The 23,798-nt window shown below is 43.9% G+C and overlaps 1 protein-coding gene across 1 annotated transcript; it reads right to left on the bottom strand.

Moving 5' to 3' along the window:
* Positions 1–3,909: 3,909 nt before the first annotated feature.
* znf219 (zinc finger protein 219) lies at positions 3,910–22,958 on the bottom strand. Its single transcript, XM_046381248.1, has 5 exons — positions 22,830–22,958; positions 13,973–14,057; positions 11,423–13,733; positions 11,116–11,262; positions 3,910–9,453 (listed from the first exon to the last, which is right to left on the bottom strand). Exons 3-5 carry the CDS (start codon positions 13,728–13,730, stop codon positions 8,294–8,296), a joined length of 3,615 nt encoding a protein of 1,204 aa, XP_046237204.1. The 5' UTR covers positions 13,731–13,733; positions 13,973–14,057; positions 22,830–22,958; the 3' UTR covers positions 3,910–8,293.
* Between the last annotated feature and the right edge of the window lie 840 nt (positions 22,959–23,798).

Here is a 23,798-nt window from a genome sequence, read left to right as displayed (position 1 = left end):
TTATTGATGTGGAACTGATCGATTGCACGGCCGTCCCTGCTCCTCCTGACATGACACACTACATGACTTAACGCAGCATTTTAGTTGCCTTTTCACTTTCTTTTACAGCCAATGCGAAGTAACGACGCCGCCTTGTGCAGGAATATCACAGATTTTCATGTTAAAGGATTTCTTGGCCATTGGACAGCTAGGTCAACATGCAGGTTAAACCTTGAGGATTACATCCCAGTAGTCACAAAGCACTGACAGAGCTTCGGCAGACAACTGAATTAACCCTGCGAGACTCGAGCTAAACACTTTCTCCTCTGTGAAGGCTTGTGAAGCATCTCACCATATAAACTGGTCAGTTCAGTGCTGTGCTGACGAAAAAAATAAAACAGATTATTTTCTTCTCTGCAGCCGCCGTGAAGGCGTCCATGTATGTCGCTGTAGCCTACTTCTGCCATACATGACCACACTCCCCAAGCCGTCCTCCATTAGCACCAATGCCTGCAGCAACAAGCCCCGAGTCATTAAAAAAAAATCTACTTTATCATGCGAGGACAGAAATTAAGCATATTCAGCCAGTTTGGGGTGAATATATTTCCTGCAAGCCACCACATAAAGTACTTTATATACTGCAATATTTATGTAAAGTAAGCTTTCTTTGATGCATTCTGCAGGGGGGAGCAGGTTACTCTCTCTCATTTGGCTACCCACTAACCCTACAGCATCACAAAATGTACGATGAAGTGGTTCATCTTTCTCTCCCCCATGCAGGAGGAGTGAAGGACAAATCATCCCTTTTAAATGTAATCACTTCAAAAGAATCCCAGTTTTGTGGACCCTCAGGAATCCCCACAAGACTCAGGACCCTACTTTGGGGAACCCCTCATGCTCTGCCAGATGTTCGTGGTGCCCACTGGCGATGTGAGCTGGTGTCACTGCCGCTGCTCGCCTCTCATTGCAGCAGTGCTTCTGTCAGGCTCGGGATCAGAGCCAAGCCAGAGTCGAGAGCGCTGCGCTAAAACATTTTGTTCTGATTCTTAACTGCACCTCGGTTGCGGGTTTTTTCGGGGGGGGTGGGGGGTGATGCAGGTGAGGTTATGGACATAAGAATGACACGAGACTCAACTGGCTGCGCATGCTTGCTGTGGTGAAATGACACGGCTAATTCCGTACAGGTGCGTGATGCGGACACAGGCTCTAACATGATGTGGAGAACACGACCGCCACCAGTGACTGCAGCGCGCAAAATGAACCCCCCTCAAAGAACTGCTCCTGCACCAGCTGCTTTAAAACCAGAGCCCGTCATGATTTCAGCGTTAGACGCGCGCACTCACCTCGCTCATCTTGGAAACGTGCGCGGTGAGGAAGTTCTGCAGCAGAAGTGGACTTCACAGTCTTCTGTCCGTGTTTTGTTCAGCCTCTGGCAGGAACCGGAGCCAAACCCGTGGAAGAGTGCTGCAGAGTGTGTGTGTGTGTGTGTGTGTGTGCTGGACACAAAGCTGTGCAGGAAAGGTTCAGAGAGTCTTGTTGCTTGTGGATGCTCCGACACCGAGCCGACAGAGTGAAGAGATGCTCGGTTCTCCTCCGGCAGAGAAGATGGAAGGAAGCTTCAGTGGCTGTAACAGTGCGGCTTATGGGCAACAGGATCTCTCTCTCTCTCTCTCCCTCTCTCTCTCTCTCTCTCTCTGTCTCTCTCTCTCTCTCTCTCTCTCTGTCTCGCCCACTTAGTCTCAACCAGTCACAAGGGAGCAGACTATTGCCCCGGTACGAGGATGTAGGCTAATAGGTACATAATAAGAGGGCTAACCCTGGAGCAGAATAGTGTTAATGTTTTATTTATTTATTAATTTATCAGTGTCATTTGAAAATGGTGATCGAATTTGCTGTGCAGCCCATAATGAGTTTTTGTACTATTATTTTGTACTGCACATTTTCTTGAACAACCGACTTGATGTTTTTCCATCAGAGTGATTAAATTTTCTACAATCCATTTTAGTAAGCTGAGCCGAACTCAATGTACAACTTCCTTTCAAGACTTTCAAAATAAATTCCATTTATTAATCCACAAAGACACAGATTCTGAATATTCTGAAGATTAAATGTTTATAACGTGATAACAATATAATCTTTTTCTTATGTTTGTACTAGTAATCGTGTATTAAATGTAAAAGAGCTTGTGTTCTCACTTTTACATTCTGTATTTTGAAAGAAAATTCAATGACATCCGGTTTTGTGCAAGCTTTTCTTTACTCAGCTTGGGCTGCTTTTCTTGAAGTGGTCCACATAAAACCAAAAATGTTTCTCGACTTCCACAATTAACAGAGCTATTGTTTAATTAATGCGATTATATCTTATTTGTGTCACTAATATCATAACTGAAAGTCGGACTTGGTTTATTTTAACCCTGACTCAAGTGTCTCCACTGGGTGGCGCCATTGTTTCATCAAAAACTGAAATCCCAAACTGCTCCTGGTTGGGGATCTCAAAGCTGCTGTAAACTCTCTCAAGGTGCAAATAATGAGAGACTAGAATGACTGCCTCAGCCCATCAGACAAGCTGCAGTTTAAACCGACGTCCGTCCAGACTCACACAATGTGCACAGCGAAGACTGAAGCAGCTGAAAGGCATGTGAGTGTCGTTCCTGGTGAGACAGAAGTTATCAAGATTTGATCAGGTGCGGGTATTTTCCGGCAAAAACACCTGCTGATTTAATGACTGACAAGCTTCATCACATGAGGCAACAAGCATCACCTGCATACTCTGCATACCTTGTGTGTGTTCCTATGATTGGCCAATGAATCTGATTCTGATAGATCAGCTACAATTAGCACGATTTCAAGATGGACACCCAAGATCAGAGTCACCAATCCAGTATCTGACCAAATGTAAAATGTGGTCACAATCTGCCCTTCTGTTCCTCAGTTATGCTGTTGATTAACAAACTGAAAACATAAAGACGTCACAGTGACCTTTGACCATTTTGGGTATGAAATGTTGCTTCATCATCACATCATTTGTGTGAAATGTGATTATATTTAGTGTTTGAATTGTTGAGTTATTGCCAAAAATGTGTTCTGTGAGGTCGCCCTTGCGTCCGAGTGGACATTTGTGCCAGCTGTGAGGTTCCCTCCAGGCATTCCTGAAATATCACTTTCACAACAAGAAAAAGGACACAGGGACAGATCGATGGATGACCGGAGAACATTTTGCCTGCAGCCATGGCTATCGCTGACTCAGGGGCATAAAAACTGTGTTAATTAACTGATGCCTTAAGACGTGAAACTGCGGGGTCTTTGCAGTCAACATCATTTCCGTTGCAGCAAAGAACAATAGCTGAGGTACATGGATGGATGACCCAACAGGCCCCCTAAGCCATCTGTCTGTTAACACGGTTGCTTCAAAGGTCTGGCCCCTAAGCTGCTGTGCTTAGACAAGAGACATGAAACAAAGTCATTTGTGGGCTTGCCATCATGGCAACATCAAGTCCAGCCTATTTCACATTGCTTTGCTGTTCACACGTCTCCAGCGAGAGCGATAACCTTCCTTCTAATGTTCTTTGTCAAACATGAAACTTTTGATTCAGTCTTTTATACTGTAGAACAGTTGTAGAAATGGCAAACAAGTCAAGAGGGGAGGGAAGAAATTTCTCCAATTCCTGCAGTTCTATTCAGAGCCACAAGAGGGCTCCCTTTTCTACAAGTTCAATGGTGTTGCTTTGTGGGAAACAAGCACTGCAGCTTGGGTCACTCTGCAAGGTAGTGAAGCATCCCAATCTTCTCTTGACTTAAACAGTTTAAACAAACAGTAAATAACCATTTTGGGTAGATGACTGACAGTCCGGAGGTTTTATGGTGTGTTTTAAAACGGGAAAGAAATGGAATCTGGAGTAGAAAGACACAAAGAAGAGAGAGAGAGGGAGAGTTATTTTGTTTGTGTTTATTTCTAATGTGTTTTATTTTCATTTTTATTTTTTTTTATCTGTCCACAAAGTCATATTAGTCACTACTATGTTAGATCAGTTTTCCCTCACTGCAATGGCAGTAAACTACACAAGAGCTCAAACCCAGCACGGCCCCCTCACCTCGCAAAGATTTGTCATTTCATAATAAACAACACCTTCGGAAAGATCAAACCTATCGATACCCTACATGTAGTATCAGCCCATGTTGTACCCACTAAATTACAGTGTTATCCTTTGGGTGAAATGATATAAGGTGCAATTTTCACATGAGTTTAAAACAAAAAATCACAACAAAGCCACATTGTATTCAGTTTAAAACAGGTGCAAATGTAAAAGGGTAGCTTGTCTTACACAAAATTTGGCAAGTTTTTCAACTGAGAGTCAGACAAACTCAAGGCTGCTTTACTGTATCTTTCTATGAACTCTGAATATCGTGTGAATGATGAGCTTGAGCTTGTTTTGCTCACAAATGTCAGCTGAGTCCTAACTCCTTTCAAAAAACGGCTGAAATACACCTTTAAACAGTCTGTAACTATTATATATATATATATATATATATATGAAGAAAGTTTTCATATTCTTGCATTGTGACTGGTGACACACAAACAGGAGTTGACTTATTCTTATTCTTATACTCCACTTATTTAAGTGGAATTAGCAGTTATATGAATACATTTTTATGGTCTAGACAAACTGCCCATCTTTGGATAAATGTAAAGGTGTATTTCACCAGTTTTCAGACAAGCCTTTAACTCATTCCAAAGATATAAATAAGCTAAAATTGGCTTAACTTACTGTTAAACATCCTTTCAGACTGCGTATGGATAAGCAGGCCCACATGTGTTTGTCTGACTCTTTCCAAGTAGGTAAAATAATCAAGTTTCTGTAAATTCAACCTCCCAAACCAGTACAAACAGTGGCTCAAGAGCTGCTTTCAGAGAGGAAGAAAGAAATTTGAGAATTTGAGTCAAAGACTGCCTTTTCACGTTCAGATCTCCAGAAATGAACGCTACTTAGACAAAGGGTTTACTTTGAAAATCTGTCAACACTGAGGAAACTTCTGTCATTAGACATCTAGATTGACTGGCAGGTTGTTTTATTCCCATCTGCCATTGGGAGGAGTAGAAGGGACCATCACTCAGGTTTGTGCTCTCTTTAAAAAACACAACATCTCTAGTGCTATCTGTACAACATTCAACAACACATTTCTCTTGTTTTTTTTTCTTTTTTAACCATAATGCCAAAACAATAATAATTATCATTATAAGAAGAGCATTTTTCCATCTCAACGGCATTGAACAAACACCACACAAACTGAAATAAAAATCTAATAAAGGCCTCAATACCAGATAGTACACGTCACCTTCAAGTGGTGCTAGAAATAGACAGTTTACGGACAAGAGCAGGGAAATGGAGGAAGAGCAAGCATGAGAGAGAGAGAGAGAAAAGGAGGGAGAAGGGTTTAAAGTATGAGTGGACAGGTGAATTATTTTGTTTTCTCCAAGTTGATGCATGCTTTAGTGTCACTTTGGACAAGTTTTGGCACCTTTTTTTAAGATTAAATATCAGACTTGGGCTTTGGTTTACCAAGGGTTAGTATTAAGACCAAGAGTAGTCTAACCCTACATCTATAATGATTTTTACTTGAATGAAGGTTAGGTAGTCCATTGTTTCAAGAGTCTAGCCATGCTAGGTTGTAATAAGGCCCAGTGACCTGGTTTAAGGCCGAGCAGGCCTGAAAAATTGGAGAGAAATCTGATATGAAAACAGCTTACCCCATGAGAGAGGGGTCAGGAGGTAAAGACATGAGAAAAAGATTTAAATAAATGGGCGGAGGTGATGAAGAAGAAGAGAAGGAATAAAGCAGGGAAGTGGAAGGATGGAGACAGTGTGTAGTTAAAGGCTAAGTGCTTTTGGTGAGTTTTACAAAATACACCAGGAAGTGCTTGAAACAGAAGGCACGATGGTATTGACAGTAGTTGTTAAGAAGACACCACTAAGGGACATTGACTACAAAACTCATAAGGTGCTCTAAAATAAAAGGAACTTAAAACACATTAATGCACATTAAGGTGTGGTTGTGATCATAGATTACCCCATCAAAAAGTAGTCTGAGTAGATAAATAGTGGTTGTTAACCAGTGTAATCCAATCACAACAATTTATGCTATACGGTCTGGGTTTGATACGGTTTGAGCCAATGTCTGTGAGCCAGTGGTGTTTGAGTATGAGTAGGCTGGCAGTAAGGAAACTTAAGTAAGCAAGTCCACCAAAATCTGTTTCTGAACAAACTTCAGGCTCTGCACCCCATGACGTTTCTTTCTCTGATTGGTCATACGCCTACCCAATTGCATCCAGAGGCGTTTTGGTCTGCACCTGTCAATTTCCCCTTGGAAAAGAAAAATGTACTAAGAGATTCCAGACAAATTCGGATTAGTCAGTTGGTTGGCAATAGCAATAGTTGTGTTGACGTTTACCAATAATGACTGGATATTTGATACACTGATCAACTGATTGATTGATTTTTTAGCTAATCAGTGGGGTAAGTCTATTGGAACCACAGCTTTACACAATTAAAACAACAACAGAAAGTGACGACTTCCATTGGGAAAAAAAACGTTTGGTCTATCAATAAAGTCAAAATGAAAACAACTACTTTGGGAACTCAAACCTTGCACAGTGCTCTGTATAGACATTCCAACTAGTCTTAGCTCACAAACATTATAATCAATATTACCTGTATTGATAACATTTTTCTGTAAGCATCTTGAAATGAAAATAAACAAAAGTCTGCTTTTTTTCCTTGTCTTTACAAAAGCTACACATATTCTACTGGGATGTCTATGCATTTGTTAGTGTTTTAATAAGTACTCCTACCATTGTCTTTTCTTTTCTTATAAAAAAAAGAAGAAGAGAGGGAATCTACTCATCTAGAAGAGACTATACCCCAAGAGTACAGTTTGTTTCTCAGATTGAGTCCTGTTTGGCAGAGATACTGCTTTCCTTTTCATTCTCTACTTTGTACCTTCTCTCCTATGGAAACAAAAATGATATTGTTCCTTTTTTTGACACAGTTGCTAAGTCTCTGTCTCTTTTAAAAATGTGTTTCAGTTGATTGTGTTCAGGGGGCTCCCGCTCTGTGTTTTGTTCTTTTCCATGCGTCTATGCTGCCTCGGCAGCCGAACCCACATCTGCAACCATTGTAAACACTGAATGAATTTTGAACCACGACCCCCTTCTTATAGCTCAGCCTTTGACCTCTCAGTATACATTATTTATATCAACTAATTTTTTTTATTTTATTTTTTTTTTTTTTTGGATATTCAAGCTGAGCCACAAATGGCTGCCGCCCGTGTCAAGCACATCACGCTACGCAGCGGCATTTCTTTTACAACTTACTATTCACAACACCCTAGAACCACTTTTAACAAATATACTGTACTTAAATTGTTTTAAACTGTATATTCAGATAAAATAAATGACCTATAAGAGCCTCAATGCAAAGGAATACAAGGGACTCTCTTGACAACATACATGGACAGGCACTAACTGAAAAAGAAGAAAAAAAAAGGTTACAAACTTTTCTTTCTGTTTATCTTTAGGGCAATCGCCTAGAAACACTTTAGACAAACAAGGCAGTGATATACAGTTGAGGGAAAGCCCACGCCTGCAACAGTTACCTCACGCCTTAAATTAATACCAAATAGCTTGTTTCACAGATTGAAACTTTTCAAGACTAAACTTTCCTCCGAATCTGTGTGGGCTGAGGAGGAACTTGAAGTTTGAGGTTTCACACTGTTTAAATGGTCAGCCAGGAGAGCATCTCTTCACAGATGACTTCAGCTTGGTCAGTAAAGTAGTCTAGGACATGCAGTCCATTATTAGTGTGGAATAAACGCATGTGGAATGTTGCAGGATCTGCCCTACATTTTATACATGTTTCTTTCATTTATGAAATAGGAGGTCATCTTAAAAGTCATCCATCATGGAGTTAAGCTTGAAGAAAAAAAATGAAAAAGTGGCCTACAAAGTCCTGAAAAGATGCTTCTATGCTCTTTAGTACAAGAAGTTTATTCTGTGGATGACCACGCTGTCAGAACTCAAGTAGGCAAATAATGTCAGAGGGAACATAACAGCAGTGATTTTTCTCTACATCCTTTTTGAAATCTCAGGAGTCAAGTATTCTCCATCCGGAAATGAAAGGGGCAAGTCTTCATTTGACCGTAAACCCCTTTTCCCTCTGCAAAACTACCTGCCGCTTCTTCAGTTCTGTCTCAGATGTAATTGAAAACATCGAGCCCAACTCTCCAATTTAAATTGTGTCACCCAAAATCATTTTAATCTGTTAAGACTCTTGGCTGGAATTCAGCGCTGGTGACAAAGAAAGAGCCATCCTCAGATCCTGGTCCTGTGAATCCTCCAGACTGCTGTTCTCCAAATTCTCTTCCAACTCATCCTCTTGCTCAGCTTCATCCTCCTCGAACTTCCCCTTGAGCACCAGGCTGCCCCTTAAATTGTTAGACACTGAGGCCACGTTGGAGTCTAAGATGTTTTCGTGTTCCGCTGTATCCTCAGAGAGCCCATTCAGAGTCTTGGCCTGAGCTGTAGGCCATTCCTCCAGGGGTGCCTGGGACTCTACCTCACTCACATGCCTCCATATTGTCAGAGAGTCGAGGTCAGAGTGATCCGTCCGGGGCTTGGTGGCCTTTGGGCCTCCATCTTCATCTAAGATGACCGAAGGGCCTCTTTTGCGTCTGGACTTACTGGTGTGGTTGACCTGGAGATGCATGGCCATCAGCTCCGCTGAGGAGGTACGGAACGGGCAGAACAAACACTGGCTCAGTTTGACCCCTGCTAAACTGTCTGTTCCACCCTCTCCACTACTGATGCCTCCTCCGTCCCCTATGCTCACACCTCCATCCTCCTCCAACCCTCCAAGGCCAGGTGAAGGCCGACGGGACAGATCCAGGGGTTCAAACCCCCCCTCTTGTGTTGAAGGTGCAGACCCATCCTTTTCACTCGATGGCTGCACCATTCGGCTAGTAGTAAGTGGCTTACGGCGTGACACTTTATGGGCTTTTGGTGGAGGAGACTCCCTGATCCAGCCCCTTTCCATTCCACCTTGGTAAAGGGCCCCCATCACCCCAGATAGATACCTGTACTGGGTCTCCAAGTCGACATCCCTTAGAGCTGCCAAGGCCTTCCGATGCTCCCGCTGGTCTGGAAGCCCCAGGAGCCAGGACTGCTGGCTGGGTCGAGAAGTGGGGCTATCGGCTGTGCCTTGGTTGACTGGGCAATGATTGAGCTGGGATCGACGCTGCTTCGTCAGTCCAGAGGTTCCAGAGGTCAGACTGTTGATAGTGGAGGTGAGACCAGTGGAGGATGAATTGGAGGAGGTTGCCAAGGCATTGCGTTGCTCCCTGTGGTGCCGCTGCAGGTGGTACTTCAGCGAGCCTGACTGGGTACCTGCATAATCACAGTGGGGGCATTTGTAGGGTCTCTCACCTAGAGAAAATAAGGTTAACAAAATAAAATCAGGATAAAGCTATTGGAGTTTCGACAACAAGTACCGAAAAGTGCAAAAAGAAAAATCTAGGGGAAAGTAACAGAGACTACAGATTTGGCATCTCATTTACTATGAAATGAATGGAAGACTGTCTGCCTGGAAAGTCAGAAGGACACATTTAGAAGTCTGATAAACTCTGCAACCTTGAAACCTTGAAAAAATGGTCAAAAGTCATTTGCAAAATAACTGGCACGGTGTAGTAACAAATTTTAAAGGGAGATGGCAGTATTCCATCAATAAATAATTGCATTGCTGGGAAAGATAAAGAGCAGGAGGCATCATGCTGGAGGCTTATCAACAGCAGGAAATGCATTACATATGAAAAGCGTAAACGAGCTTATGCACAAGAACAAAAAAACTGAATACAGCTCTATTGATGATGTACACGCAAAAGTATGAACGATCTGATTTTGTTGCTGAAGCAAAAAATAATAATGGGATAAAAGTCTCGAGGGGCAATAATCTCAAGAGGACAGTAATATCAAGAGATTATTATTATAATCTAATGCCTTCACTTAAATTACTGACCATGTGGTAATCACTTGATGGCACAGAGAAGCACTGGTGCATGAGAAAAAGAGCTGTATGCTATCATGAATAATATAACTGTGATGTGATAGGTCCTGTCAACCATAGATGAGCATTCATAACAGCAATACTAAATAGATTTCATTGAATGCATTCTGGGCACCGTCGTGCCAGAAAGACTTGGACGTGCTCCAGTTTCGGGAGATTGGTGGCATTTCAGAAATGCAAAAAGGGTCTTAATTTTGATCACATACATAAAGCGAAGCCAAATAATATAAAATAGCAATGACTCATGCTAATTATGAGTATGGATCATATGGAATACAAGTGAGTGCTGTGGGAGTTCCTAATTTCCAATAAACTCTTATTCATTTGTCATCATAGAGTAGTTGTTTTTTAAAATTCTTTTTGTTTTGTTGTTTATGTCTGTGTCTGTTGAGGGTCAAAGTGCAATGTCTGTGCTTTGCAGTCAGCATAGTTGAGACAATATTTTCAGTAAATTTAAGGAAAACAATTATAGCTTGATTTGTTTCAAAGACAAGATCAGATGATATGAATATCAAACTGATTAAAGACCAGAATTGTATAGAGAAATATAATGTATATGTTTCATATCACGATATTTGCAGAAGAATCATATTTTATCTAAAAAAAAATCCTATGTCAACCAATTACATTTTTCACAATTTAGGCAAATCAAGTTTCAGAACAAAATCATTATGCGTACTATACAGGGGAAAAATATTTTTTCACTTTTCTTGGAGATGAGGTTACAGGCTAGTGAATGAAGTCAGCTGAATTTGTCCATTTTAATCCCGGGCATGGCTTGATTTTCCTCAAACTACTCTTAACATATCTTTGAGCAATCCACTAAAGCAGGAGTTGCTTCAGTGGAGCTGCTCAGTTGCCTGCAGTAGAGCGCTATGATTAGTGCTGGCCAGCTCTCTGGGGTGAATGTGCAAAAATGAAAAAGGTACTGCTGCTAAAGCCAGGATGCTCAATGAAACCTTTCCAGGGATTTCTAAAGGTTAAAACAAGTAAATGTGGTTTGTTAAACTCACAGCAGTTCTCACCTGTGTGAACTCTCAGGTGTACTTTGAGATGATGTGAAGAGCGGAAGGCTTTACCACAGTAGGGGCAGTCTTTTATCCCTCTACCACGCACTCGCTCCCTGGTGGTAACTGACGGTATGGAGGAGACTGCTGTCAAGCCATTTTCTCCTGCGAGAGGAGAAAAAGGTAGAAAACAAGTATAACGACAACTGCTGAGAGCTTCTGTTTACAACAGAAACGCAGCATGAAAACCTTGTGATAATGACACTATTACATTTATTACAAAAAACCCAAAAGACGAAACAGAAGAAAGTGGATATGATTGTACCTTTGAAGCTTGAGATGACAGAGTGAAACCCTGTAGCTAGTCCTGCTTGTTGTGATCCACCACTGTGCAGTTTGGATTCCTGTCTCGCTTCTCCTGTTTGTTGGGATCCACCACCATGCAGCTGAGATTCCTGTCTCACTTCACTGCTGCTTCCTCTTCCTAGCCCTGTTCCTCTACGACTACCACCACCCTCTTCTTCACCACCACCTCCTTTTTGGGGCCTCTGAGTGTGAACACGAGCATGAACCACCACCTGCTGCAAGCTGCGGAATAGCTTTCCACAGTCTGGGCATTCCCATGGCCCTCCTGCACCTCCAGAATCTTCCCTCGGATCCATACCCGCAAGGTAGGCTCTGACTTGGTCAGCTTCTGTGATCACTGAGCTTCGACCTGCGCCTCGCTGGCCTTGCTGCTGGCCTCGCTGCTGGGGTCTCTGCTGATGCTGAGCTACTGCCAGACTGCGAGCCACCAGTTGCCACCATGTTGCCTGGTCCCCTCCTTCTGAAACGGACGCTGTAGTTTCACCTGTGCCCCCTGATCTAGTTGCTCCCCCTCCTCCTGAGCTGCCAATGCCACCACCACCACCGTTTCCCATCTCTGCAACCTGAGCGACTGCTTGAAGTCTCTCCATGCAGCTGGCCCCACTGCCATCACTGGGCAATCCCAGGTAACCGAGGATGGCTGACTTGCTTGAGCCCATCCCAATTCTGCCACCGGTTTCTCTCTCGGATCTTCCGTGTCCACCTCTGCCACCCCCTCGCTGAGCTAGAAGGAGGCTTGAGTAGAGAGCATTGAGAGACTGATTACTAGCCGAGCCTTTAGCTTGCTGCTCAGCACCTCCTGGTCCCCCAAGGGCTCCGAGGCCGGCCTTTAGCCCAAGCTTGTTAAGATGTACTTTCATGTGGTTTTTGAGGAACCAAGGCTCCTTGAATCCTCGGCCACATACCTGGCACTTATGGTCCAAGGAGTCCTTGTGCTTTCGCATGTGTCCCTTCAGAAACCAAGACTGGGTAAATCGCTGTCCACAAGTATCACAGCGAAATGCTGGCAGTGAGGAAGCTACCGTAGAGCCTGATGTCAGCTGTGGAGTACTCGGGGCTGGGGTATGGGTTGGTGTAGGCATGGGAGTGTCAGGGGTTGTAATGACCGGTCTGGAATTGAAGGCCGGGGGCAGAGCAGGTACCTCTGGGGATGGGTGGCACTCCTGCAAGTGAGATGCCAGGCTCTCTTCTTGGCTGGCAGAAAAAGGACAAAGAGTGCATTTATATGGGTTGTGGAGAATGCGGACATGGCGCGCCAACTCTGAAGCCGTGCGGAATTTTCCTTTGCAAGCATGGCAACGAAATGTGGGTGCTATGGGAGTAGATGCACCCTCCACAATGGTAGAAGAATAGGGAGAGGTCACAGAAATAGGGTCCTCTGTTAGGGGAGGAGTCAATGGTGTGCTATTATCCAGTAAAAAGTTTGGGTTCTGGTCTGTCTGTAGGCCGTTATCTAGACCTCTGACCTCGCCATCAACACCATCTTCTTCTGTGAGGTGTTGTATGAGAGTCCCCGACAATAAGCGCTGGTTGGGGTGACTTCTGTGATTCTGGGTTAAGTCTTTGTGATTATGTTGGATTTTGAGGTGCTGCTTTAGGGGTGCTGAGGGGAGTCCAGTCCTGTACAGGGCTGAAGCTCTACGGTCTCGGTCTAGACTGTGTGCTCGGGCATGAAGAGACAAAATGCTTTGGAATCGGAATCTCTTCCCACATACATGGCAGGGAAACCTGAGAGCAGGCCCTGATGCAGCCCCTCCCACTCCAGGTGCTGCCCTGGTAACAGTATCCTTCTGGAACAGTTGGAGGTCTAGCTCGTCACTGCAGTTTCCACTCTGCCCTGATGAAAGGGCCAACTCCAGGGCTCCGAACCCAAGGACTGGTGCTGATGGTGTGGACGGTGGAGAGGAGTCCAAACAAGGGCTGCATCCAGCCTCTTGTCCCCCACCTCCTGGGAACAGAGCCACTGCTGGTGTTGGGGAGGGAGGAACTCCATCCAGACCTTCCTCGTCATCTTCTTCATCAGCATCGTGATGATTGTTACTTTCCTCGTGTAGTGTGAAGGGAGAGAGGGGGAAATAAGGTGTAGTGTCCAGACTTTGAGGGGAAGGTTCAGGGCTGTGAATGGGCAGAACAACAGGGCTGTCAGGCAGAGAGAGCAGAGTGTGAGGAGAGGAGGCCTGGGGGCTGTGGTCCAGGGATGGCAGTGTTGGGGGGGACTGGGGCTGCTCACAAGAAAGAGACAACACACACTCTGGCGGAGAATCCATCCTCTATCAGTGAAAAACACAGACAGAAGGAGAGAGGCAGATAGTGAGTGCTGACAACTTTAAAAACTTAAAGGAAAGGTTAAAATTGCATGTTGTGCATTATTTAACGGTAACACAACCTTGACCAGATCTGAAAAACAGCAAAAATGCACGGTCAAATGGCTTTAGTTAGGCCAACATGTTCATATGCCTGCATGTGTGAATGCATGTGTGTACTGTATGTGTGAGAACAACAGCATTACCAGCAGTAGGTGTGATGTTATGCCATTCTTTAGTGTCTCGGTTGATGGGGGACACACCTCTTTGGCAGCCTCCTCCTTTGATTTCCTAGGAACAAAAAAAACCCAAAAACTGATGAATGATGAATCAGAAGCTTTGCTTAAATATGAGTTATTTGCAATCAAAACTCTAACTACTATTGTAGTTGGAATTATGTTGTTGCTAGGTTAAAAAACACATTTTATCACATTACTGAAGCTACTATCTAACTAAAGACTTTAGGTAAATTAGCAATATTAGTGTCAGTGTAGGCGTAAATGCTTTTGAAATCCTGAGCGAAGAAATGCATGTAGCAGATTTTTGTTAAACTGCATAAAAACCAGTTTGCACCAAGACTCTTTGAATGTGTTCCATCATAGATGCTAACAACAGAGAATACGAACGCAGGCTCATTACAGAAAATGTGTTTCAATGCATGTAAATGTTCAGTACAAAGCAAATCTTTATTTGATCTTCATTTACTCTTCAGTCTCCGTAGGCGTATGCATGCGCTTCAATGTGTAACAGGTGTGCACCTGCTCTGCCTCCTGCATGTGTTCACAATGCACCCCGGCATACTGTTAGCACATATGGGATGATTAGCCAGAGTGTGAATGTGCACCGGTGTGTATCTGTCTGTGTGAGTCGGTGTGTGTGTGTGTGTTTAGTAGTTAAGGGCACCACCACAGGACATGGAGTGTCCCAAACAGGATGGGCGCGCGATGTTTTGACTTCCCCACACACCCTTCCTGTACACTCTTACAGTAGCGGCTTTTTTGCTTAAATCGACACAGTATACACACATGCACACACCCACACACACATTGTAGTGCAGTATGCATGCACTTATGCGAGCAGTATTTGGTGAATGCATTGCATGGGTGTGGTGGCTTTGACCCATGCACTGCTTAGTCACGGTTACTTGTTTAAGTAAGGTACAAATGTAAGCTTATTCTACTGTTGTGTTGACTGTACTGCAACTGTCACCTCAGATAACAGAGTCAGCTAAAATGTAAAGTGTGATATACAGCATATTGAAAACACAAGCACTTTGGCAAGCATGCTCACACACCCAAATATTTTGAGTGCACAGCAGTTTGCATCAGTCAGACCGGATTTATGCACATCGGCTGTTTTTGTCCATCATTTGGTGGAGTTGAGAAGCAGCAGAGGCGCCCACAACAAAACAAAAGGTCATCAATCATTGTGGCAAAACAATGGAACATCTGTGTTCGCAGGTGTGTCGCCCATATTTGTGTTCATGTGGTGGTATGATCACATATGTGTTTATATGATCTGTTGGATTTGTGTGTCTGTGCGTGTGTGTGTCACTGAGCCTGGATGACAAAGAGATTCTCATGTAGCCAGTTGACATTTTAGCTCAGCTATGACTCACAGGGATATCACACCATATCAATCACATAAACACAACCACACACACACACACTCCTCACTCACACACAGAGTCCTTTCTTAATCCACCATTATTGTTCTTCCCTGTCTTCCTTTCCCTTCTGTCTTTCTTTCTCTCCCTGATTCATACTCTTCCCATCCCCCTCTCATTCTCTCGCTCCCTCCCTCCGTCTATTATTCACTAATTTTCTTTCATTCTCTCCCTCTCTCTTTCTTTCTCTCCTGCAGTGTTGCCAGTTGGCAGAGTGCCAGGGAATGCTGATATCAGCTGGTAGATTGGGCCCTGCCAACATGGCGAAGAGCAAAAATGAGAAAGGAGGCAGACAGAGAGAAAGAAAGCGAGAGACAGAGAGAAACATACAGTGCAGTTACAAACTGGGCAGCATAAAAAAAAATATTGTCAGAAGCCTTGCGAATGAAAACGATTTAATGTGATTGCCAGCGTGGTGTTGAGGGGAGAGGGGGGAAGAAAAATAGGGTAAAGAGACAGACATGCTGGAACAGAAAATAAGAGAGAAATTAGAGTGGTGGAGTGGCAGGCTGGGGCATAACATGAAGAGAGAACAACAGATTTAAAAATCATTTGAAAAGTCAACACACAGTCATATACATCCAGACAAACAGAGAGAGACAGAAGAATAAATGAGACTGGCTATCTAAATGTATCTGCAGCAGTGTTAAGTCTGATGGCATTATCATATGAATATCACCATCACAATGCATTGTTCTACCGTGACGCTGGCTGTCGCCAACCACCGGCCCTGTCATGCCAATAAAGACAATTTGGATAGATGGAGAGAAGGAGATAAGGCGCAGCAAGCAGGATGCAGGGAAGGGGGTTGGGGTGGCTGAGGGACACAAATCAGATTGGATTCAGGTGTAGCAGAAGCACAGAAAAATCCCAGGTGTAAATTAACCAAAAAAAAAACAGCCACTGAGACCACCTCTGGACTCGACTTGTAGCCATCACTAACAAACGCCCTTCGCTCCCAGTCTGCAAATTTAGGCACTGAGAAAGTGCACACAAATGGATGGTGCAGGTACTCAACAAGATGCAAACTGAGTTTTACAGGATGAGACTTCTGTACAAAGAATGGATGCATTCAGCTGTTGCAAAGGAAGGAATATTTTTGTTTTTTGGGGTTTTTTATTTTTTGGGGGATTTTTGCATTTTTAATGTTGGGTGCAAACGTGATCCACCTAAATCATGCAGTCGATCTTGACGTGAGATGAAGTGAGGGAAAGAAAACAGTTTCCCTAACCCTCTTTCACTGATCCCCTCCACCCCTCCCTGCTTTTTCTCTGACTCTGAAATTCGCAGTGTACGTGCAGCAGTGCAACAACATGGCAATTCACACAGTAATGGCAGCTTAAAAGCATATCGTTGCTATGTTAAGCATTGCCACGGTGTTGTCATTACACTAATTGCAGAGTAACTTTGTGGGCATGGAAATAACTGATTTTACCTTCACTAGAAAATTATTTTTTAACGCACGGGTCATTATGTCAACTTTTATGTTTTCGAGCGGGTGGGGGGGTCAGATTCATACGTCACATCTGTGATAAATAGATACCGAGGGATAAGGAGTACAATATGTTCAGACAAGTTTATTTTCGTGGGGGGGGTTTAGGTTATGTCATTGTGTAAATATCCACTGAGTGATAGAGTTTTATTGTGAAGGCAGTTAGTGCAGGTTGGTACATGCCAGAAAGCTACACATCATAATTGTAAATGTGAGGGTGTGAACACCTTTCACTTAGTGTTTTTAACAGTGTGTGTGTGTGGGCAGGAAGTACTACATCTGCTCAGCCTTACATTGATGATAAGGGTGTAAATGTGTGTTATAGACTACATATTAGTGCTGATCGCTTGCAGCCCTGGTTTCCAGCTCTTTTGGGCGGCTTCCTAGTCCTTAGCTGAACAGTAACTACTTACAACCAATCGCAACAGTTTGCAAAATTGTGTGACCTCTTAGCAGTGTGACTGCTACAGTTTTTATGGTTTTAGGAGTATTTCAAAAGAAAAGAGATGGGAAACATAAAACAAGTTTTTTCTTCTTTCCAAGCACAGATGATTTAATTTGCAGCCCTTTGGGAGACTCAGACTCCAGGTTGAGAAGTCCTGAGCTGTGAAGGACACTGAGTAGTGAAAAAGATGCAAAAATTACCTTTTTGTTGTTCAGTCTGTGTCTGTAAGTATGTGTCCTCCATGTACCTAAAAATAGGCATCTGCAAGGTCCAAGGCCTTGGCCTTAGGGCATAAAATAAAATGTGTATCTGCAGGCTGTGTGTGCTTCAGTGAATCCTTACAAGTGTATCTTTCTTCCAGCTGTAATACTTGGACTCTCGTGATGAAGTGTGTGTGCGGTGAGGTGTCCTTTGGGGATAAGTGGGTGTATGAGAGACTGACCACAAAAAAAACTGTGTATGAAAGAGAGGATGAGCGACTGAGGGAGGTGGAGAGGGGAGTCCGCTCTCTGTGAGGTACAGTATAATTTGGCCCTGTGGTTTTTATCGCGTGGTCACGTGGCGAACTTCCCCACAGACGGTATTCATTTCCTTTACTTCACCTTTCCCTGAACCCCCTCGCTTCACTCCCTGCTTCGCTTCAACTTTTTCTGGCTCTCCCCTCCCCTCATCTTCAGCTCCAGCAGCGATAAGGGGAAAAGTCTCCCACTGTGTCCTCACCGATAACTGTAAAGATGAGACCGGTGGATTCTTTGCACAGCGAATGCAGGATTTTGTGTATCGGTTTGGTCTCAGAGTAGGAGCTTTATTTCTACGAAAGGCCTCAAACAAATCTAGAAGCACTTCTGGTGTTGGGAAAAGGTGTCCTTCAGGTGACAATAGACTGACAGGTGGTTGATTTTGAAGAAAAAGCTAAATAAAAAACGATGCAAAAATGATGAACGGCCACTTACTCCAGCTCTCCTCCTGTACTTTTAACGGTACCCTGCTGTATTTTTTTTCAATCCTAATCTCACCACTTCATTTCTTCTCCTCTACCTCTCCCTCCATCTCCTCTCAAGCTGTTGCTCCTGTTCTTTCTGAATGAATTCCTCCTCCAGCAGAGAACACGAGCCGACACTTCAACGCAGTTGCAGAGCGCCGAGCTGGGAGCGACGCATCGGTGCCAGATCTGAGCGAGCGAATCTGAACGTTGGAAACATCAGAGCATCTCGGCAGAGTAACGAGACTCTCGCTCCAAGTCATGTGGGCCGTGCTGTGTCTAAACCAGTGAGAAGAAGTGCTGGCTGACTCGTGTGATTCAGGATTACAAGACCGAGGCCTTAAAAGAAGGATGGGATCGGAGCGTGTAAATGTCATAGGCAAATCACTGGAAAGACTTATCTGTGCACACTGAAGCTCACCTTTGAGGATTGAGAGGAAAGAAGTAAAGGTAGGGGCAAACATGCATCCCACAGGTGAAACAAACGCCTACATGCTGTTTTTATTTCCTCATCAAAAACTCAAAAGTGTGCTGAAGGCTGTCAATCAAATAATGAACATCCAGATCCAAAAAATTTCCAAACCCTCTTGTTAGCAATTCCCACACGTTCCTCTGAAGTGTCCTTGAGCAAGATGCCGACTACCCACAAGCCCCAGGGATGCTGACCCTACGCTGCGACCTCCTTGTGGAACACATGCATCAGACATGTGAGCACCTATTGCAGAAAATAGAAACTCTTAACATTGATTTTTTTTGTTCACCCTGGGGAAATCTGCAGATCTTGAGTTGTCTTTCTTAGCAACACCTTGCTTCATGTGCTCTCAGTCACACTTTATATACATATGAATACATACACAGAGGGTCAGTACTCAAATGGACACTTCATGGCGTAATTAGGGGTGATGCACCTCACTCAAGGAGATTTATCTCTGTCGGGGGATCTGACTACCAGTTTGTGTTGTTGGACCACGTTGGATGGAAAGTGCTGATAGCTGCCCTGGGGTGAAAAGCCTGCTATCACTGAGAGGAGGGACACACACCAATCATTTCAAATACAGGGATAACAACACACACTTTCGAACTGACGATCCCAGAAGCCAAACATGGAAAAAGACCAAAATATTTGTTTAAAGAATGAAAAAAGGCAGCGTGACAGAACTCTAAAACTGCCTTACAGCCTCACCTCCGCAGACCTGGGAAACAGTGGAGTGAAGGGGGCCTGCTTGTTCAGAAAGTTACACAAATTGTTGGATGTAACCCCCCCCCACCAATTCCAACATAGTAGAAGTGTGTGAAGGAGGCTGGAGGATACTGATGCTCTCTAACTAACCTATAGGCTTCCTCTGCTCATCATCTCTTGCGACTCTATCTTTTGCCTGACCCGCCGCTTTAAATCACAGCGGGCCCCTTCTCGCTGGTGCTGTGACCTGCTTAGCTCGCTGCGCTTCCCGAAATTGTGACTCGATTTGAGCCAGTCAAACGCGCACGCCGGGGCGGAGAGCAAAAGTGAACCACCTACCTGTCCACCCTCGTTGTGCGAATCAGTCAGAAACTGCTCCGCAAACTCAATACAAGTGGCACAAGTGGCGTACTATTTAAGTAAGACCCTAATGCTCTAAATACACGCTAATCCCGAGCAGGCAGCAGAACTCTCAACAGTCTCAAAATGTCACAATGCAGTAGATTCTCCCTAACTGAGGGCAAGCAGGTGCCTCTCCCGCAGCGCACTAATGACCCAATTATATCAATCAGAAGCCTTGATTGGTGCTACACTCCTCTCCTTTTTACTCTCTCTACTCTGCCTCTCTGTCTCTTTCTCCCTCACATACAATCTCTCCCCCTCCCAAGAGCCACCTGGACTGGGTGTATGTACCCCCTCAAGTACAGTACAGTATGTACAAAGATGGGGAGGAGGAGGCGTTGATGGTGGCAGAGGAGGATACTGCTTGAGCACAACAAGCAGAGAGAGAGAGGGAGAGAGAGAGGCCTGAATGAAGCAAAACCATTAGACCCTTCTTAACGTAGGGCCGGTGTTTCACATTCATCAGTACAGTGGGTTCCTTTTGAGTATTCACCATGTGAAATCATCAAAAAGTAGACAACCTGTGGGGGCGGAGGGGGACAATTTTCCAACAGAGACGAGATTTTTTTCATGATCGGCTTGTAATATAACATGGAAATGTGCATCTTATTAGTTTCCTGCAAACACTGGACAAGAATGAAACTTAAAGTGATCAGAAGAAAGTCACTCCAGTGGGCAAAAAAAATCCAAATAAACCCACTCATTTCCACAGGAATGTGTACAGCCTTCAGAATTTACTCCAGATCGCTTTCAAAGATCACATCTGCTTTCAGTTAACGCGAAATTTGTTAAGATAATGTGTCGTTTCAAAATCATTTGAAAGAATAAAAAAAGAGGAGGTAAACAGAGTTTAAGGACCCTCCACAACATCCCTGTTTATAGGACAAGCCAGCAATGTCAACCTACTTCCAGCGTGCACACGCTGTTAAAAGTGTGACATTTTGGGTGGATATAAAAATAGGACATTTCAGGATCTCTAAACATATTCTACTGGATACAGAAAAGGCGACAGGAGTGTCTCTGGTCAACCCAGATGACACGTCTGCGCCTTATCTCATGAGGAATTTCCTCCTCGCCCCTATGATGTGCGTCAATAACGTGCAACCATTTTCAGTCGCTCTTTCCCCTCTTCTCTCTCGCGGCCATCTCAATTAGAGGCACATTAATGAAATAAATAACCATCAACAAACAATGCACTAATAAACACCCGCACTAAAATGAGATTAACCCCGTCCGCGGATGGTGTCCGCGCACGATCCCGCTTCCAAAAAAATGCGATTAAAAGGCATAAACAGTGGAGACGTAGTTTTTTGGAAGTCGGGGGTGGCGTGTGTGTGTGTGTGTGTCATGTCAGCCTATCTATCGCTCTCTCCCCTGCTCCATTTTGTTCTTAAATTTTCTATACAAAAGATTAAGGGAGGGGAAAAAGACGAGTGAGCGAGCAGGGAGAGGACGGCAGGAAAAAAGTGCCATCATGGATTTCATCTTGAATCCGCTGCCAATCTCCCAAACCGACATCAGTCCCGAAACGCGACATCGTGTCCAAAAAAGGCACATTTTTTAAAAAACCGGGGCTGAAAAACGGACAACTTCTCTTCGCAGAACACAATCTGGCAACACACGTTTAGCACACACACACACGGCCACAACGTTGCGTGCCACACTTGCTATGCTACTTTCTGAGCTTGGAGGTGATGTTAGGACAACTAAACGGATTGTAGTAAACATTGTAGTAAAAGGTGGGGAAAGTATAACGTTTATAAAGCACTATTACAGCCCGTGGATGCGGGGTTTTCTCGCGCACATCCCAGATGAAAGTGTCGGTGCTTATCTCGAAAACAATGCACTACACAATGCCTAATGTGTGTCCAACAAAAGAATTAGTCAAGCTAATCGCATCTACCCACAAATTGCGCTTTGTAAATCAACTTGCTAACATGCAAAAATCCACTTTTACGCCTGGACAATATGTCTGCGGCTTATCGAAATCCTCCGTTACGCACCGAGAACTTATTGTGCCTCTTTTCATAAAAGCTACTTTTTTTGGGGGGCAAACGTCGTCTCAGAAAGACGTGAGGATAAAGAAGAAGAGGTCATAACGCTGGATGGGGTTTTTGTGTGTGTAAAACTGCTGTCCTCGCGTGGATGAGTACAAGCCAGGAGAACTTAATCAAAGTTAGGCGAATTTTTACCCAAAAATACCTCTTAAACCACTCCGGGAGACTTTTCGTGCACTTGCAGTCGGTTCAAAGTCGCGTCGGATATCGAGTTGACTTGCCCAATCGACTTGTTTTTATTCAAAACCAGAAACGGTGGCATTTCCTCCAGTTTTTATTTTTTTGTCATGTCACTGGCGATAACGAGGGCTCGCGAGGGCTACATGCATGTCGGCCACGCGCGCACATACACCGGCTTACATACATGACACACACGTAAAGTGGTCCGGGGCGCGCGGTTACATACATGCTCACGCCGTTATCACTCACATGCAAGCACACGCACACGCGCGGACACACAGACACACACACACACTCACACATAGACACACACACGTTCAAACTGCAAATAATAATAAAAAAAAATAGTAAAAAAAATAAAATAAAATAAAAATAAATAAACAATAAAGCGGAGCGTCCGGAGAAATAAAACCCAACAACATCAACAACAACAACAACTATATTGGGCCATTAATGGGCCGTTTGTTGCTCGTGAGAGGAAGAAAAAAGGGGGACAACAACAGTCGCAATAAATTCAACAAATCTGGAAATGTTTCATCACCGGTGTTCCACGCCACCATGCATAAAAGTGTCCATGTAAACAGAGTGGTGGCTAAAAATTAAAGTAGATAAATGAAGATATAGGATATATGTTGAAAGTAAAGACTCAGTGTACTTACGGGAGAGGCGGCGAGGAGATTAATGACACGACACGTCATGATTACGTTTCACTTGAATTAAATACATTACGAGTTGGGAAAAAAATGGAAATCAGGGTTGTATACAAGCATACGCCGTTTCCCCCTCCCTCCTCCCTCCCTCCCTCCCTCCCTCCGTTTGGTCACCCTCTTCTCTCTCTCTCTCTCCCTCTCTCTCTCACTCACTCTCACTCTCTCCTCCTCCTTGTCCTCCTCCATCTCCCTTTTCTTTTCCTTCTCTCTCTCTCTCTCTCTTCTTTCTTCTTGCGTTTTTTCCCATTTATTGTACAGGAGCGGGTGAATAGGGAGAGAGCAGAGCAGAAGTGGGAGGGAGAGTGATGTAGGTTGGAAATGTTAATTATAATCTCAGCACGGGCACCATTTTACAACGCTGTCATCTCTTCACATTTGTATCCTAAATATGGCATCTGGGGTGGCGAGTGGCTGACAGTTTGGAGAGACGTTTTTCGGTGGAGGAAGAAGAAGAAGAAGAAGAAGAAGAAGATTTAAAAAAAAAAAAAAAAAAAAAAAAGTTTCACACCAGATGAAGTGTGTTAAAAGTGATGACAGGGACAAGAGGCCAACCTAAATGTTGTGGTGAGCCAACCCGGAAGCACTTGGCCTCTTCCAGGATGGGAAGGTACAACGTGCAGATATTTGGCTGTAGGGTTCCCAAAATAAGGTGTGGGGACCAATGGGAGTCCCTCGGGAGGTTCCCCAGCAAAAATAGAAGCACAGGGGAAAGCCACGCTTACTTACGCAGAATGAGTTTGTGAAAATCCTTAAAATTGGACTTAAAGCATACAAGCCAGGCAAAGTATTTACAGTAAATTATACTGAAGAATCAAAAGTAAAAGTACTCTCATTTAGTGCTTTATTTCACATTGTCCTGATCTTCTCACACACACTTTCATCCATGGCTGTGCCCACTTTTTGTTTCAGTCCACAGTG

This window comes from Scatophagus argus, chromosome 23 (genome assembly GCF_020382885.2).
Source record: "Scatophagus argus isolate fScaArg1 chromosome 23, fScaArg1.pri, whole genome shotgun sequence".
Classification (NCBI taxonomy): Eukaryota; Metazoa; Chordata; class Actinopteri; family Scatophagidae; genus Scatophagus; species Scatophagus argus.
The sequence above is the reverse complement of the archived record's forward strand: the minus strand, read 5'-3'. Positions and strand labels throughout refer to the sequence as shown.